The sequence below is a fragment of the Gekko japonicus genome, unplaced genomic scaffold (assembly GCF_001447785.1).
Source record: "Gekko japonicus isolate JY-2015 unplaced genomic scaffold, Gekko_japonicus_V1.1 scaffold400, whole genome shotgun sequence".
Classification (NCBI taxonomy): domain Eukaryota; kingdom Metazoa; phylum Chordata; class Lepidosauria; order Squamata; family Gekkonidae; genus Gekko; species Gekko japonicus.
In genome coordinates, this window is record NW_015165246.1 from 821,410 (window position 1) to 835,803 (window position 14,394).

General features: G+C 43.3%; 1 protein-coding gene across 2 annotated transcripts in view; it reads left to right on the forward strand.

Moving 5' to 3' along the window:
* HS1BP3 (HCLS1 binding protein 3) overlaps window positions 1–13,428 on the forward strand; it is a 74,329-nt gene extending 60,901 nt beyond the window's left edge. For both annotated transcript variants that reach the window (XM_015410087.1, XM_015410088.1), the window contains exon 7: window positions 12,616–13,428. In XM_015410087.1, the coding sequence (XP_015265573.1) occupies window positions 12,616–12,859 (244 nt within the window). In that variant the 3' untranslated portion in view covers window positions 12,860–13,428. The remainder of the gene's footprint in view (window positions 1–12,615) is intronic.
* Window positions 13,429–14,394: the final 966 nt, after the last annotated feature.

Genomic DNA, 14,394 nt, shown 5'->3' on the forward strand with positions numbered 1-14,394 from the left:
CCAGCACAATGACGTCACTTCTGGGTGACATCATCATGCTGGGGATGTCCCGGAATGCCCCCCAAATCCTGCTGGAGTGACGAGAGGAATCTGGCAACGCTACTTAGCCTGGGGCTTCAAAGATGAGAAGAATGCTGCCAGATCAAACCTCCCTTAGAAATAAAGAGGATGCAAGTACAGAAGTTTCGTCTAACTTGACAGAGTCCACTAGGACCATCATGTTTCAAGTCTTGAACCTTCCTCTTAAGAACCATTTCAGATACAAGGAGCCAAGTGGGCCAAACCCAGATCATAGCCAAAACCAATATTATGACCAAGGTGCCGCCTTTCGTGGTGAGTGTGTGCGTAGTTTTTACTTGTATTAGTTGATTCCTATGATCTTTACTGTATCAGCCTTGAAACTGAAAAAAAGTTACCTTGTCATGTAACCTGTCACTTAATCCACAGAAATGTTGTATAAAACCAGCCAGACAAAAACACTTCCCACTGCAGGGAGAAATGTCTTCAGGCCAAACTAGGTCTGATGCAAGAGATCCGTGATCAGGACTTCTTGTGCTACATTTTTAAAATAATAGTGGCTATGGAGGACCCCAGTTCAGATCACGGCATGGGTAGGTGGCAGTGAATACGTGGAGCTGTTACATGTTGAGTCAGAGCAGTGATCTGTCAACGTCATTCCGTTCTGACTGGCAGCAGCTCTCTAGGGTCATTCTTTTACCTGGAAGTTACCTGGAAGCACCTGGGACCTTCTGCATGCAAAGCTGTTGCTCTGCCACTGAGCCATGGGCCCTCCCGAGAGGTATTGGATGGTTCCTTCCATGCTGCTCCCTTAATTTAAATCATAAACACAGCCACACAAAGCATTCAGTGTAAGGGGAGAACACCCCTGTAGCAACTGTAGAATGGGAGGTTTGTACAATCTGAATTGGGTCCTTCTTGTACCTTCTGTTTAGCTTTTCTTTTTAAAGTATGAGATGTACCTCCTTCATCACATGAACATTGTCGAACCCTTGGGATTTGTAATGCTGCTGAGACAGTTTAAGGACACAGCTGAGAGGGATATTTACTTTGTGACTGCAATCAAATGAATTTTATCTTCTCATCCTGATGTTGGCTTTTTCAGAGCAACTGCGGCTCCTTTTCTTTGCTTTTCATCCGTGTTTACAGGGTGTTTTTTTTTTAATTAGCAGGATAACATTCGAGGCCAGAAACTTGAACAGAACTTTTTCCCATGGTGACCTCTTTACCGGTATCTGTGCATAAATTGCTTTCTTGCTTGTTGCTATGGCATCGAGTCCTACAAAGGCATGAGGTGGAGGCATGCAGAGTGCTAATTTAAACACAATTTTTAAAATGAAAAGGAAAATAAAAAATTCAGCAGAGTGCTGTTATTTTTTTTGAGCACTGAGGATGAAAGCATCAAATGAAGAAGAGAAGGATTTATACCCCACCCTTCACTCAAAGTCTCAGAGTGACTTACAAACTCCCTTCCCCTCCCCACAACAGACAGCCTGTGAGGTAGGTGGGCCTGAGAGAGCTCTGAGAGAACTGCTCTGGAGCGGACAGCTGTGAGAGAACTGTGGCTTGCCCACGGTCATCCGGCAGCTGCAAGTGGAGGAGTGGAAAATCAATCCTGGTTCTCCCAGATTAGAGTCTGCGCACTTAACCACTACACTAAACTGACTCAGACTGACCATTATTGGTTTGGTCAGAGGCCAATGCTGGAGCTCAGACCAATCCCATCTGCCCACTGACACAGTCCTCTGCTTTTCCTTCTTTCAGTCCTTCTTTCAGTGGCTGCCTCTGCATTTTCAGAACTCGGCAAGAGAGTGAGACTGAATAGAGTGTAGGATATCTATGTTACTTTAGTATGTATTTACTTCCTTCATTCATACCCTGCCTTTCTCCCCAGTGGTGACCCACAGCAAATTGCACTGTTCTTCTCTGATCAAGAGAGAGATCTTGGAGTTGTAGTAGATAACTCACTGAAAATGTCGAGACGGTGTGTGACTGCAATAAAGAAGGCCAATGCTATGCTGGGGATTATTAGGAAGGGTATTGAAAACAGATCAGCCAATATCATAATGCCCCTATATAAATCAATGGTGAGACCTCATTTGGAATACTGTGTGCAATTCTGGTCACCACACCTTAAAAAGGATATTATAGCTTTGGAAAAAGTGCAGAAAAGGGCAACTCGAATGATAAAAGGGTTGGAACACTTTCCCTATGAGGAAAGGTTAAAGCGCTTAGGGCTCTTTAGCTTGGAGAAAAGACGACTGAGGGGTGACATGATCGAGGTTTATAAGATTATGCATGGGAAAGAGCAGGTAAAGAAAGAGGTACTTTTCTCCCTTTCTCACAATACAAGAACCCGTGGGCACTCCATGAAATTGCTGAGCGGTCGGGTTAGAACGGATAAAAGGAAGTACTTCTTCACCCAAAGAGTGATTAACACATGGAATTCACTGCCACAGGAAGTGGTGGGTGCTACAAGCATGGACGGCTTCAAAAGGGAATTAGATAAGCATATGGAGCAGAGGTCCATCAGTGGCTATTAGCCACAAGGTATAGATTGGCGTCTCTTATGTTCTTATGTTCTCTCATCCATTTTATCCTCCCAACAACCTTGTGAGGTAGGTTAGGTTGAGAAAGAGTGACTGGCCCAAGGTCACCCAGTGAGCATCCGTGGCAGAGTGGGGGACCTTAGTCTGACACTCTAACCACTCCACCACACTGGGTCTCTAACATACACGAGGGGATTGGAAGAAGTGCAGTTTGTTATGTGACAATACTGCCAGTGTTTAAAAACCCATACCTGCTGGAATGTTTCTTTCTACCCTCCTTTTAAGGGTTCAGGGACCCTGTTTCCTACTGTATGGATGGACTTCGGGAAGCCTACTGTCCTGCCTAGATCCAGCCCAGGAAACGATTTTATCTGGCCCCTCATGGCCTCACCAAATTCTAGGCACGATGGTAAAAAACTTTGCCCATAGTTTTTTTTTTTTTTGGAGGGGGGAGGAATCATTATGAAATGTTAGAAAGGGTGAGGATGTTCCTCACTTAAATGTTAGCATCTCTGTTTGGGTTTTGTGACTGTGATGTCATTTTTGGTAGGAGGATCTGACTTTGAAATAAAGCCATGTTAGGGATCTCCCTGAGTAGCTTGGAAGCTAAGTAGGGTTGGTACCTGGATGGAAGACCACCAAGGAAGACGGAGGTTGCTATGTAGAGGAAGGCAATGGCAAACCCCCTCTGCTCTTCTCTTGCCTTGAAAACCCCACGAGGAAGAACAAAATGGGGTTACCGGGAATCAGTTGCAACTTGATGGCATGTGATAATTGTATTAGCTGTCCCACGGGATATGTGCTAACCAGTTTGTTCAGCACACAGGGTCACTTCAAGCAACTGAGAGATGCTCTGTGGTAACAGCAGCATGTCTGGGGCCACAAACATGGGAAAAGGCGAAGGGTATGGCCTTACGCCCATCATTGCCAGCCAGGTCCTTGTGGTGCCCTCATGCAGGAGTAGCCATTTGATGACAGTCAGAACTGGGTTCCATCTTGTAAAATGAGGCAGATCCCATCAAAGGGCGTGTGGGAATGAAACCTACCTGCCTAGTAGTAATTTTTGTTTTGCTGCTTTTCTAAGGAACTTAGGATGAGGCAGAGACATGTTTGTTTGTTTGTTTATTGAAAACTGGGACCTAAGGCAGATAATAATAATAATAATAATAATAATAATAATAATACACAATAATAATAATAATACACAATCCATCATAAAAACGTCAAAGAATAACCATTAAGTAGTCAGCAACGAGAAGTCTGAAATGCTTGGGTCTCCCTATCCCATTTTCCACTCTCACAACAACTCTGTGGGGTCAACTAGGCTGAGGGAGAGTTGGGATGGGAGGCCAGGTTTCTAAAAGATCTTAGGATGATGCTCTTACCAGACAGCACTCTGGATCAGTCAGCTTCAGCCTACAATTTCCTCCCCCAGGCCAATGCACAGGCCAGATGGTGCACTGGAGGGAACTGAGGCTGACAAGCTGTGACCTTAGGAGTCATTTGTAAAGGTCTTTAATTCAGAAAAGTGGATGCTAATGCTTTGGTCAAGCCTATCCATTTTTTACATTTTCCCTTAAAGGTAAAGGTAAAGGTAAAGGTAAAGGTAAAGGTAAAGGTAAAGGTAAAGGTAAAGGTAAAGGTTTCCCTTGCTCGAAAGCCAGTCGAATCCGACTCTAGGGTTGCAGTGCTCATCTCCATTTCAAAGCCGAAGAGCCAGCGCTGTCCGAAGACGTTTCCGTGGTCATGTGGCCGGCATGACTAAACACCAAGGCGCACGGAACGCTGTTACCTTCCCACTGAAGTGGTACCTATTTATCTACTTGCAATTTCTTGCTTTCGAACTGCTAGGTTATCTCCATGTAAATCCTTTGTTCTTTTCTTACCACAGAGGTGATTGTTCTTTTAAATGCCCCCCCCTTTTTGGCAAAACTCTTTGCTTTAGTTTTCTAACACTTGTTGTAATCATTTTGTTCCAATAAGAATTTAATGTTTATTTTTAACATTTACACATTGTTATACAAACCTGGAAAAATCATATTATTTTTCCTACAGTTAACTGACTTTGCATGCCACCATACCTATTTTGCATTCTTATTTTTTGGAACTGGCACAGCACCCATCTACCATCCCTGCTAATATGACCTATTTTAGAAGGCATAAATATTTTCCATCAGCAGCTGGAACATTACAGTATTATGACAAGAATTCCAAACAGAGTTCTTCCTTTTTAAACTGAATGTAAAGTGTTTTAAAAGAGAGGAAACATAGCAAGTGGATTTCTTTGCTCCACATGACCTTATAAAAAAGAAAGTTACACGCCTCCTTTCCAGGTGGGTGAAGGTTCTAAAGATCGTTTCTGTGCTGATTTCTTTTCCTGGCTGTCCATGGAACATACTTGTTGTTAGGCATGCTAATGGTACATTGGTTTGCCAAAATAAGGAAGTTCCTTCTTGGCTCCACATTTACCAGAGGTCCTAACGTAAAGATGACCTTTTACACACATCTACTTAAAAGCCATATGTGTGTGGTTAGACTTGTTGCCACCATGGAACACACCCTCGGTAAAGAGCCGAGAAAGTGAAGTGCTGCTGCTTTTGTCACGGCCATCCTCTGATCGTCTTCCTCCCTTTCTCCAATATTTCGTGACACACCCTGTGAGGGACAAGAAAGCTGCACCCCCTATTTCCTCCCTTCTCTTGCTCCCTCCCCCTGTCCAGTCCCTTCTTTTCTTGTCTCATGAAGCTGCCTTATACTGAATTAGATCCTTAGTCCACCAAAATCAGTATCGTCCACTCAGAGTAGCAGCGGCTCTCCAAGGTCTCAGGCAGATAGGGTCGCCATGTCAACTTACCTGGCCAGCGGGGGTCTCCCAACATCCTTCCAGGAGACTGGAAGTGACATTAGGGTTTTTCGAGCCTACTTCCATATTTGGGCCTACTTCTGGTGGTTGGTGACACTCTGGTTTTGGGGCAAAACTCTATGGTAAATTTGACTTCAAAGCATAGAGTTTTGCCCAAAAACCAGAGCATCACCCCAACTGGAAGCAGGCCTGAAACTGGAAGTAGGCTTCAAAAGGCCATTTGGGGGAGGGATTTCCCCCCACTGGCTTGCTGGTTGGTGTTGGGCAAGAGCCTGAGAAAGTGTGTGTTCCCTGCTCCCACCGGGAGGCTGGCAGCCCTGCAGGCATAGGTCTTTCCCATCACCTACTGCCAGATCTTTTAACTGGAAATACTGGGGATTGAACTTCGGACTTTCTGCATGCCAAGCAGATGCTCTGCCAGAGAGCCACAGTTCCTTCCTCAGCACAGCCCAACAAAACTTGTCTTGGTGGTGGAGTCTGGACTACTCACTCTGGGGAGGAAAAAGGAGGAGGGGGGGAGGATGATCCTGGCAGTGGGAGAGGAAGGCATGCTCTGTGGGAATGGCACTTCACCCTTTTGCCTCCTCGTGTGTGGCAAAAGCTCTAGGATTTAACAGATGGGCCCTCCACTTCGGAGTATCTTGTAAATGTACATGTGTAAAAAGTCGTGTCTGGCTAGGCCCTGTTTCAGATATTTTCTTAATTTTCTTCTGGGTTTATACAACAAACATTATTTAATTCTATATGCCAGCTTTTCTTCCCAGTGAGGATACAAAGCAGCTTGCAGTGATGTTCTCCCCTCCTTCATTTTACTCTCTCAGCAACCATCCTATGAAGTAAGTTAGGCTGAGATTGTGTAACAAGATAAATGTAGTCTCGCATCCAGTTAAAGAATCTGGACCAATGAGTCCTCCAAGAATTGTTCTTTTAAAGTTTTAAGCTATTTGGCCCCAGATATCTCCAGGATTTATCAGATAAAGTTGTTTGCAAGCCTTTATTCTGATAGTACATATTAATTAATTCTGTTTTTTGACCTCTCACCAGCAAATCAGGCAGAAACCATACATTGAGTGACTAATTTTTATTGGAAAAAAGAAATAATTCTCTTTATTAGACAAGACATTAGAAAATACAAACATGTGAAAATTATCCATATACCAACTGCAAAAACAAGTGCAAATCAAATCAAATCTTCTAGCATTTCTGAACCGTACTTGAATAAGTAAAATATATAAAGCAAACCAGATTTCAAATTATTATCTTAAAATGCTTTTAAGGGTTTTTTTAATGAGCCAAGTCACACATACAAACAGAAATCTCACCTAATATCTTATTAAGAGTTCCATCCAGAGAAATCTGATTTCCGTGCCACATTAATGTGTTTATATAGGAAAATAGCTATCTTATGCTAAACATATGATCATCAACTAGATAAATGATTGATTCTTAATTTAGGATGAGATAATCAAACAGGGGCATCTGAAGATAAAACCGTTATGTGCTCATTCACTTTTTCAAACAAGATTAGAAGGCCAAACTAAACTGTTAATCTCAATTAAAAGGCAATAAATCTAGTATCTCTGTAACTACTTTAATTAACTGTCAAATATTAAAGAAAAAATCTTTTGCAATCAGATTTGTCTAATAGATGAACCAATATGAGCTCACAACTACATGAAAACATGCAAAAGCAGCAAGAAAACCTGTGATTTCATCAAAATCCTGGCTTGACAGAGTAACTGGCCTACAGTCATGCAGCCAGCTTCCATGGCAGAGCAGGGATTCAAACTTGGGTCTTCCATGCTCTTGTTCAACACTGTTTTCACAAACAGATGTAACCATTCTCTAAATACCACCATTGACTGTTACAATCATGCCACATGTGTGATGGTTCACCTATATGTTCATACCATATACCTAGCAGTAGGTACTGGTGTAGAATCCTAGATTTGATAGGGGTCTTGTATAATCTAGTCCATTCCCATGTTTGATGTAGGAAATCCAGAGCTGGAAGGACAATGGTCACTTCCAAGATTGATTACTGTAACTTGCTTTACGCGGGCTTGCCTTTGAGACTGAGCCGGAAAATCCAAGTAGTCCAGAATGTGGTGGCACGCCTGCCGGCAGCATCACCTATACAGGCATACATTCAGCTGGTATTGTGCTCCTTGCACTGACTACCAATTGAGTACCGGATCTGTTTCAAGGTGTTGGTATTAACCTTCAAAGCCTTACACAACCTTGGACAGACATATCTGAAGGACTGCCTCTTCTAATATGTGCCCCGAAGAGCCTTGTGCTCACCGGATCAACACTTTCTGGTTACCCCCAGCCCAAAAGACATCCGCTTTGCCTCAACCAGGGCTAGGGCTTTCTTCACTCTGGCTCCGGCCTGGTGGACTCAGCTCCCACTGGAGATCAGGTCCCTGTGAGACCTTCTATCATTCCTCAGGGCCTGCAAAATGGAGCTGTTCCACCAGACCTTTGGGTGAGGCAGTGGGTGTCTATCTTAGTTGGCCTCCCTGCTCTAGTTCCCAATTCGCTGAAAGGGCCCATTTGATTCCCCCTTGTGGCCCTAGCAAATTTATATGAAACTGCTGCTACTTGTGCAAATTTTATTGTTTATTCTGTTAATTATTGTAATGTGATTTTTTTGTAATGAGTCTTGGACTTGGTTTCTTGTGATCCACCCTGAGTCCACTTGGTGTGTGTGTGTGGGGGAATAAAAATCCCAAAATAAAATAAAACAAAACATCCCTGACAAATGGCTATCCAGCCTCTGCTTGGAGAGTTCCCAATGAGGAAGAGCCTACACCTTCCACCAAAGTGATTGGTTCCATGTAGAGTACTCCACGGTAGCAAAAAACAGTCGCCACGCCAGTAATACTCTCTCTAAGCTGTGGAGACTTGTGAGCAAAAATTCTGCTTTGTGAGTGACTGGCATTAAAGTTGTGAGCAAGCAATTTGGCTGCTGCATAAATTAGTTTGCTCTGGAGCCATCCTTCCTGAGCTAAGATAAAATGTGAGCCGGAGACTAAAAAACTGTGAGCTAGCTCACACTAACTCAGCTTAGAGGGAACATTGGTTGCCAGCTGGTGTATCACCCTCAGACTCACATCCTATATCTCTCCCACTTCTGAATTCTTAAACTTCAGCATCTAAAACTACTATCACATATGAGATTATTCTTTCCCCTTAGAACAGTAGCTCTGACCCACTGTGTTAAATCATAAGAGCAACATCTCAGATATTCCCACTGTCTTTTGCCCATGGATGGAACAAATGTGCGGTTCCTTTCCATGTCTGCTTATGAAACAGTCAGTCCTTCCTAGAAAACTCAGAAACAACAATAAAGGCATCTTTGGGCAGGCAATATACTAAAAATACAAAATCAAGGGGGTCATATAATAGGAGCTGTTTACTTTGCGTATAGGCTAAGTGCCAAGAGTGTAATTCTGCACATACACAACATTTACAAGGAGCCGACAGACCTGCAAACATCTGCCTTGTTAAATTGTTCTTGACTTGTAGAATTATATAAATATGTGAATTTTAAAATAGCAGGTGCTCAAAGAGATGAGTCACGGTTACGACTGCTTGAGTAAATAGACGTCACGGCCACTCACGTTTGCTTTGCTGGAAGCAAAATACTATGAAGTTCCGAAGCAAACACTGAAAATGAATGCTGGGGAATCAAATATTTTGGACATTAGTTCAAATAATTCCTTTTCTTCTCTTATAAAGTGAGCGTATCACATTCTTTGCACCATTGTTGCTCTGAACTCCTTTATGTATTTCATATATATCCAGCCTTTCTTCCATCATTTATTGATCAAACTATTTTTACCCTGATTTTTAGCACAAATACCCCCAAAAGCAGGAAGTCTGGCTATTAATTAATTGTTTGGCTTTAGGAAATTGACCAGCTATAGACCTACGGTTGCCAACCTCCTGGAATTACAACTGCTCTCCAGACTACAGAGATCAGTTCCCCTGGGGGAAAAAATGGCTGTTTTGGAGGATGGACTTTATGGCATTACATTCTGCTGAGGTCCCTCCCCTTCCCAAACCAGACCCTCCCCAGGCTCTGCCCCACACAACCTCCAAGCATTTCTCTACCCAGAGCTGCCAGCCTTACATAGACCAGACCATGGCTCCTTAGGTTCAGCAAGGTTGCCAGATCATATGCCTCCCAAACATTGGGTTGGATTCTGTGAAACATTTCCACTTGCACAAGAGCTCTTGTATGAGCTGGAAAAAAAGAATAAAGTCATTGGAAAAAGCATTATATCAACTTGACAATCCCATCAAAGATCTGAAGTTCTTTTCCCTTCTCAGAACAGTAGCTCTGATCCAATATGTTAAACTATAAATGCAACATCTCAGATGTTCCCACTGTTTTTTGCCTATGGATGGAAGGGATGAGTGGTTCCTTTCCATGTCTGGTTGTCAAAGACCTGAAATTACATATTTCCTCAAAAGGAAGATGATCCTGAATGTAAGACTACCTTCCTAAAAAATTGTTATACACAGAAATTTCTTATATTACTGGGCACAACTGTAACTTATATGCAGAGGTAAAATGACTTCCTCCCCTCTTTTGGGGAAAAAATATATAGTCTTGCATTTGAGTACATACAGTAGTAGTCACAGGCTTGTTTTTGTAGATATGCAGTATTTTCTCTTACATGAGGATGTATGGGCAAGTGTGAAGAAATCCCTTCTAAAGCTCTGGTGAGTCTGGTCACTTCTGTGGTCTGGCCATTTGATAGTGGAAGAGCTGTCTTTAAAAGATGTCCACTCCAGTTACCCGTAAAGGCCGAGTGAATTCAAAGCATAAAAAAGGGGTACACCCCACCTAGGTTCCCTTTAAGCTGCGCCAAGCTGCACTGGCGCACCGATTACCCATGACCAGCGCAGCAATTGTTACCACAGCGTAGGGGCGAGAGGTTCCCTTCCCAGTGGCCATGCAGCATGGATCCATTTGCTCAGGCAGCACAGAAACACAGCCATATGCTTTGTGTTTCCAAATCTGGGCTGGCCCCGCCTTCCCTCAGCTGCGGTTTGCTTGCCCTGTGAAAGGGGGTGCTGCTACCCTCCCTGGCAGTCCTCTGCCTCATGCTCCTGGAGATACCCTGGCCCAGAAGGAGGACTGCTCTGTTGCCCAGCTTCTGCCCTTCCTGAGGTGACCTGCCTGGTTGTTTGTTTTGTCTTGGGGTGGGGAGCCGGGCTTCTGGTGTTTGTGAAGTGATTCTCTGTGCCCTTAAGCCTGTAAAGTTATTTGGAAAAGGTGTGTGGGGGGGGTGCCGGGCTCAGCAGCGTGCTAGAGGCGATCTGGTGGCTTCTGGTGCTTTGCGAAGTGACTCTTTGTGCCCTTAAGCCTGTAAAGTTCGTTGGAAAAGGTTGTAAAGTTAGTTGGAAGGAGGGAGGGAGTTGGGCTCAGCAGCATGCTAGTGGCGATCTGGTGGCTTCTGGTGCTTTGCGAAGTGACTCTTTGTGCCCTTAAGCCTGTAAAGTTCGTTGGAAAAGGTTGTAAAGTTAGTTGGAAGGAGGGAGGGAGTTGGGCTCAGCAGCATGCTAGTGGCGATCTGGTGGCTTCTGGTCCTTTGCAAAGTAACTCTCTGTGCACTTAAGCCTGCAAAGTTAGTTGGAAAAGTGGGGGGGGGGAGCCTGCTAGAGGCGATCTGGTGGCTTCTGGTGCTTTGCAAAGTGACTCTCTGTGCCCTTAAGCCTGGGAGGTTAAGTAATACAAATATGTTTCATATAAATATAAATATGTTTAATATAAATATATGGCTTGTAATACAAATGATAATAGTTTACATGTTGTTTGTATGTTTGTACACTTTAATAATTTTTTTTAATGTTGGCCCGCTCACAGTTTTAACTCTAGAACCACTTTTGGCTCACAGGGTAAAATTTCTGCTCACTAGACTGCACACCTTAGAGGGAACATTGCACCCCACTGTCTCTTCTCCCCTCTCTACTGATTTTTCTCTGGTTGTGCTCACTTCTGTTATTGGAGTCTTGATTGGTGGACAGACTAGAGGTAGTAAAAAGGTGGCGACTGGGAGAAAGTTGAGTGCTGTTCAGACTTGTTGCTCTTTAAATACCATCCCCCATCCCTCCATTCTGTTTGTGATTGACGTAGACACATGCATGTCAAAGTAAGAGGTGAGACAATTAGGCCTCCTCCCTCGGCCTGCCTGAGGCCAATGGCAGTCCGGCACCTCTTCTGCTTTTTTGGTTCTGTCTGATCATTTTGGGACCATATATAAGCTGTCTAAGGAATCAGTCCTGACCCGAATAGCCCAGGCTAGTCTGATCTCCTCAGATCTTGGAAGTTAAGCAGGGTCGGCCCTGGCCAGTAAGTAGATGGGAGACCTCCCAAGGAATACCAGGGTCATGGTCCATGGCAAACCACCACTGAATGTCTCTTGCCTTGAAAACCCTACAGGGTCGCTGTAAGTCAGCTGTGTCTTGATGGCACTTTCCACCACCACAAGGGGTCAGGACCTGGATTTTATTACCGCCCTCTTTCTGCCCTCTCTTCCTTTTGTGTTGTATTTATTATATTGTAGGCCTCCTTTGTGAATTTTAAACTACCATGGATGCCGCAACGGAAAGGCTGTCTACAAATTTAATTTATGGGAGGGGATAGATGTTCCTGCCATCAGGAAAGATCTCATTTCTTATATGTTGGTGGCAGCCAAGACTTTAGTGGCTAGGCACTGGAAAAATAGTAAACAACCCTCATCATTTATGTGGTTTAATAAGTTACGGGAATACCTGGTCATGGACAAAATCAGTTATATCCTTGGCAGAGAATCCAGAGTTTCATTCAGATTTTTGGGGACATTGGTTTCCCTTTCTTGAATATATGGAAAGACATAGTAAGCTGGAAAAGGCACTTCCAGATAATTTGAAGGTTATAGCTATATATTGAATAGTTGTTCGGTTTTATTGCTCTTGTGTTTCTTGTGTTTTCAATTATGTTTTTATTGTAGAGGTTTCTTAATAGTAGGTGCTACTGTAAATCATTGCTATATTATATAAATAAAAGATATATCTCTCTCTCAAAGGCTCAGGTCTGCTGCCATTCACTGTAGCTGGGCTCTGAACTCAATAGACATTACTCAAGAGAAGTGCCACTGGTTTAACTTTTTAATTTACTTCCCCCCTTAGAGTGGAAGAGGATTTTGAGAAAATGTGGAACTTAAGCGCTAAACCTAAGCCCAAACCAAAGCCCCAAGTGCCTCCTAAGCCAGCAGTACCAAAGAAGCCGACAGTGGATTCAAAAGTTCCAGTATGCACAGCCTCCAAGGTAAAGTCAACAGAAGTGAAGGCACAAAGCATGGGAGAGGTGGACATTCTTAAGTACATTCAGGAAAACGAATCCCGGGGCAGTGAAGAACCGAGCCTGTTCTGAAACATCTACTGTAGACTCGCCGCTTCAACCTTGACAGGCCCTTTCTCAGGAAGAAGTCTTCTCAGCCTGCTGAACGGGGACAACAGGTCTTGACTGGAGTTTTGGGTTGCCCCTTTGCCTGCTGGTCCAATAGAACAGGTGTTTGGCTTGGCAGTCTATAAAGCAGTAGATTAATGAACTGGGTATGTTTTTACTATAGAGCAATTATGGATTAATCAATGATGCCTTATTTTTAAGAGAGTTTGAAGAGCTGGGTGGAAATTGCATTAAAATAAGTGCAGTGATTTTTTCTGCACTTCGGTTGCAGATCAAGGCATGGCCACATTGTGCATATAGCAGAGCTTTGTACGAACCGATTATTCAGCTGAGAGGGTAGATGCTATAAAGGGAACAGACCATATTGTAATGGTGGGTTTGTAACATTGGGGAAATAATGCATTTTTAAAAATGGGACTAGTTGTACTTCTTCCTTTTGAAAGGACTTGCTGGAAAACATGCAATAAAAATTCCACCTCCCTCCCTGCCCCCATTGCTGTGATTGGCTTATTAAGAACATAAGAGAAGCCAGTGTTGGATCAGGCCAATAGCCCATCCAGTCCCATACTCTGTCACACTGTGGCCAAAAATACCAGGTGCCATCAGGAGGTCCAGCAGTGGGGCCAGGATGCATGCTTTTCACACTTTTTCAGACAACAATTTATGGTGCAGAAGAAGATATGTGGATGCAAGTACATCCACATGACCAGCAGGATGTCATCAGTTTCTTTTTCAAACTTAAGAGCTTTTTCTGGCACATTCAGAGGTTTCCTGAGTTTGGGGCACAGGTTGCCAGGATACATACCAGTAGGGAGGGGGACCATGGAAGCTCCCCTCTGCACATGGCCTTGATCCCAACTGATTCTGTCTTTGTAACTTTTATAGAGAGAGGGGGTGTGGTTAGGAGGTATGTTTCTTTTCAGATGCTAACATCATAGCAGCTCGAGTCCCCACTTTGGGAAATCCATCAGCACAAGGAGACGGTTAGCCCAAAGCCATCTAAAGCTGTTTTTCCAGTTTGTGAACACTGTTGTGAGATAGTTACAAGATTATGTTCCTTGGTAATAGAGACGTCATTTCCAGGCCAGGGGGAGGGGGGCAAGTATCACGTTTTGAGAGCTGATGAATGGAATGTGGCTGAGTTGGCACGAAATGGGTATTTTTAAAATTGACCTTCTCTATGAACCTGACCTGTGTCTCTATTCCTTCCAACTTGAGTGTTTGTGGCCTATAGAATAAATCTCTCTTTATGGAACCTTAAGCCATATCAAATATTTGCTAAGCCTGTAAACTTTTCTTGATTGCCTTTTGAATTTAGACCTGAATGAATGGGAAAACCCCACATTTAAAGCACTTTAAAATAACTGTGTTTATAATGTAAAGTGATTAATATTTTGTTATGAATAGAATGAAATGATCATACATTATTAAAATTAAATATAACAAATCTTTCTGTGTATCAGATTACACCCTGTTATTTGATGGAATAAGTTCAGATG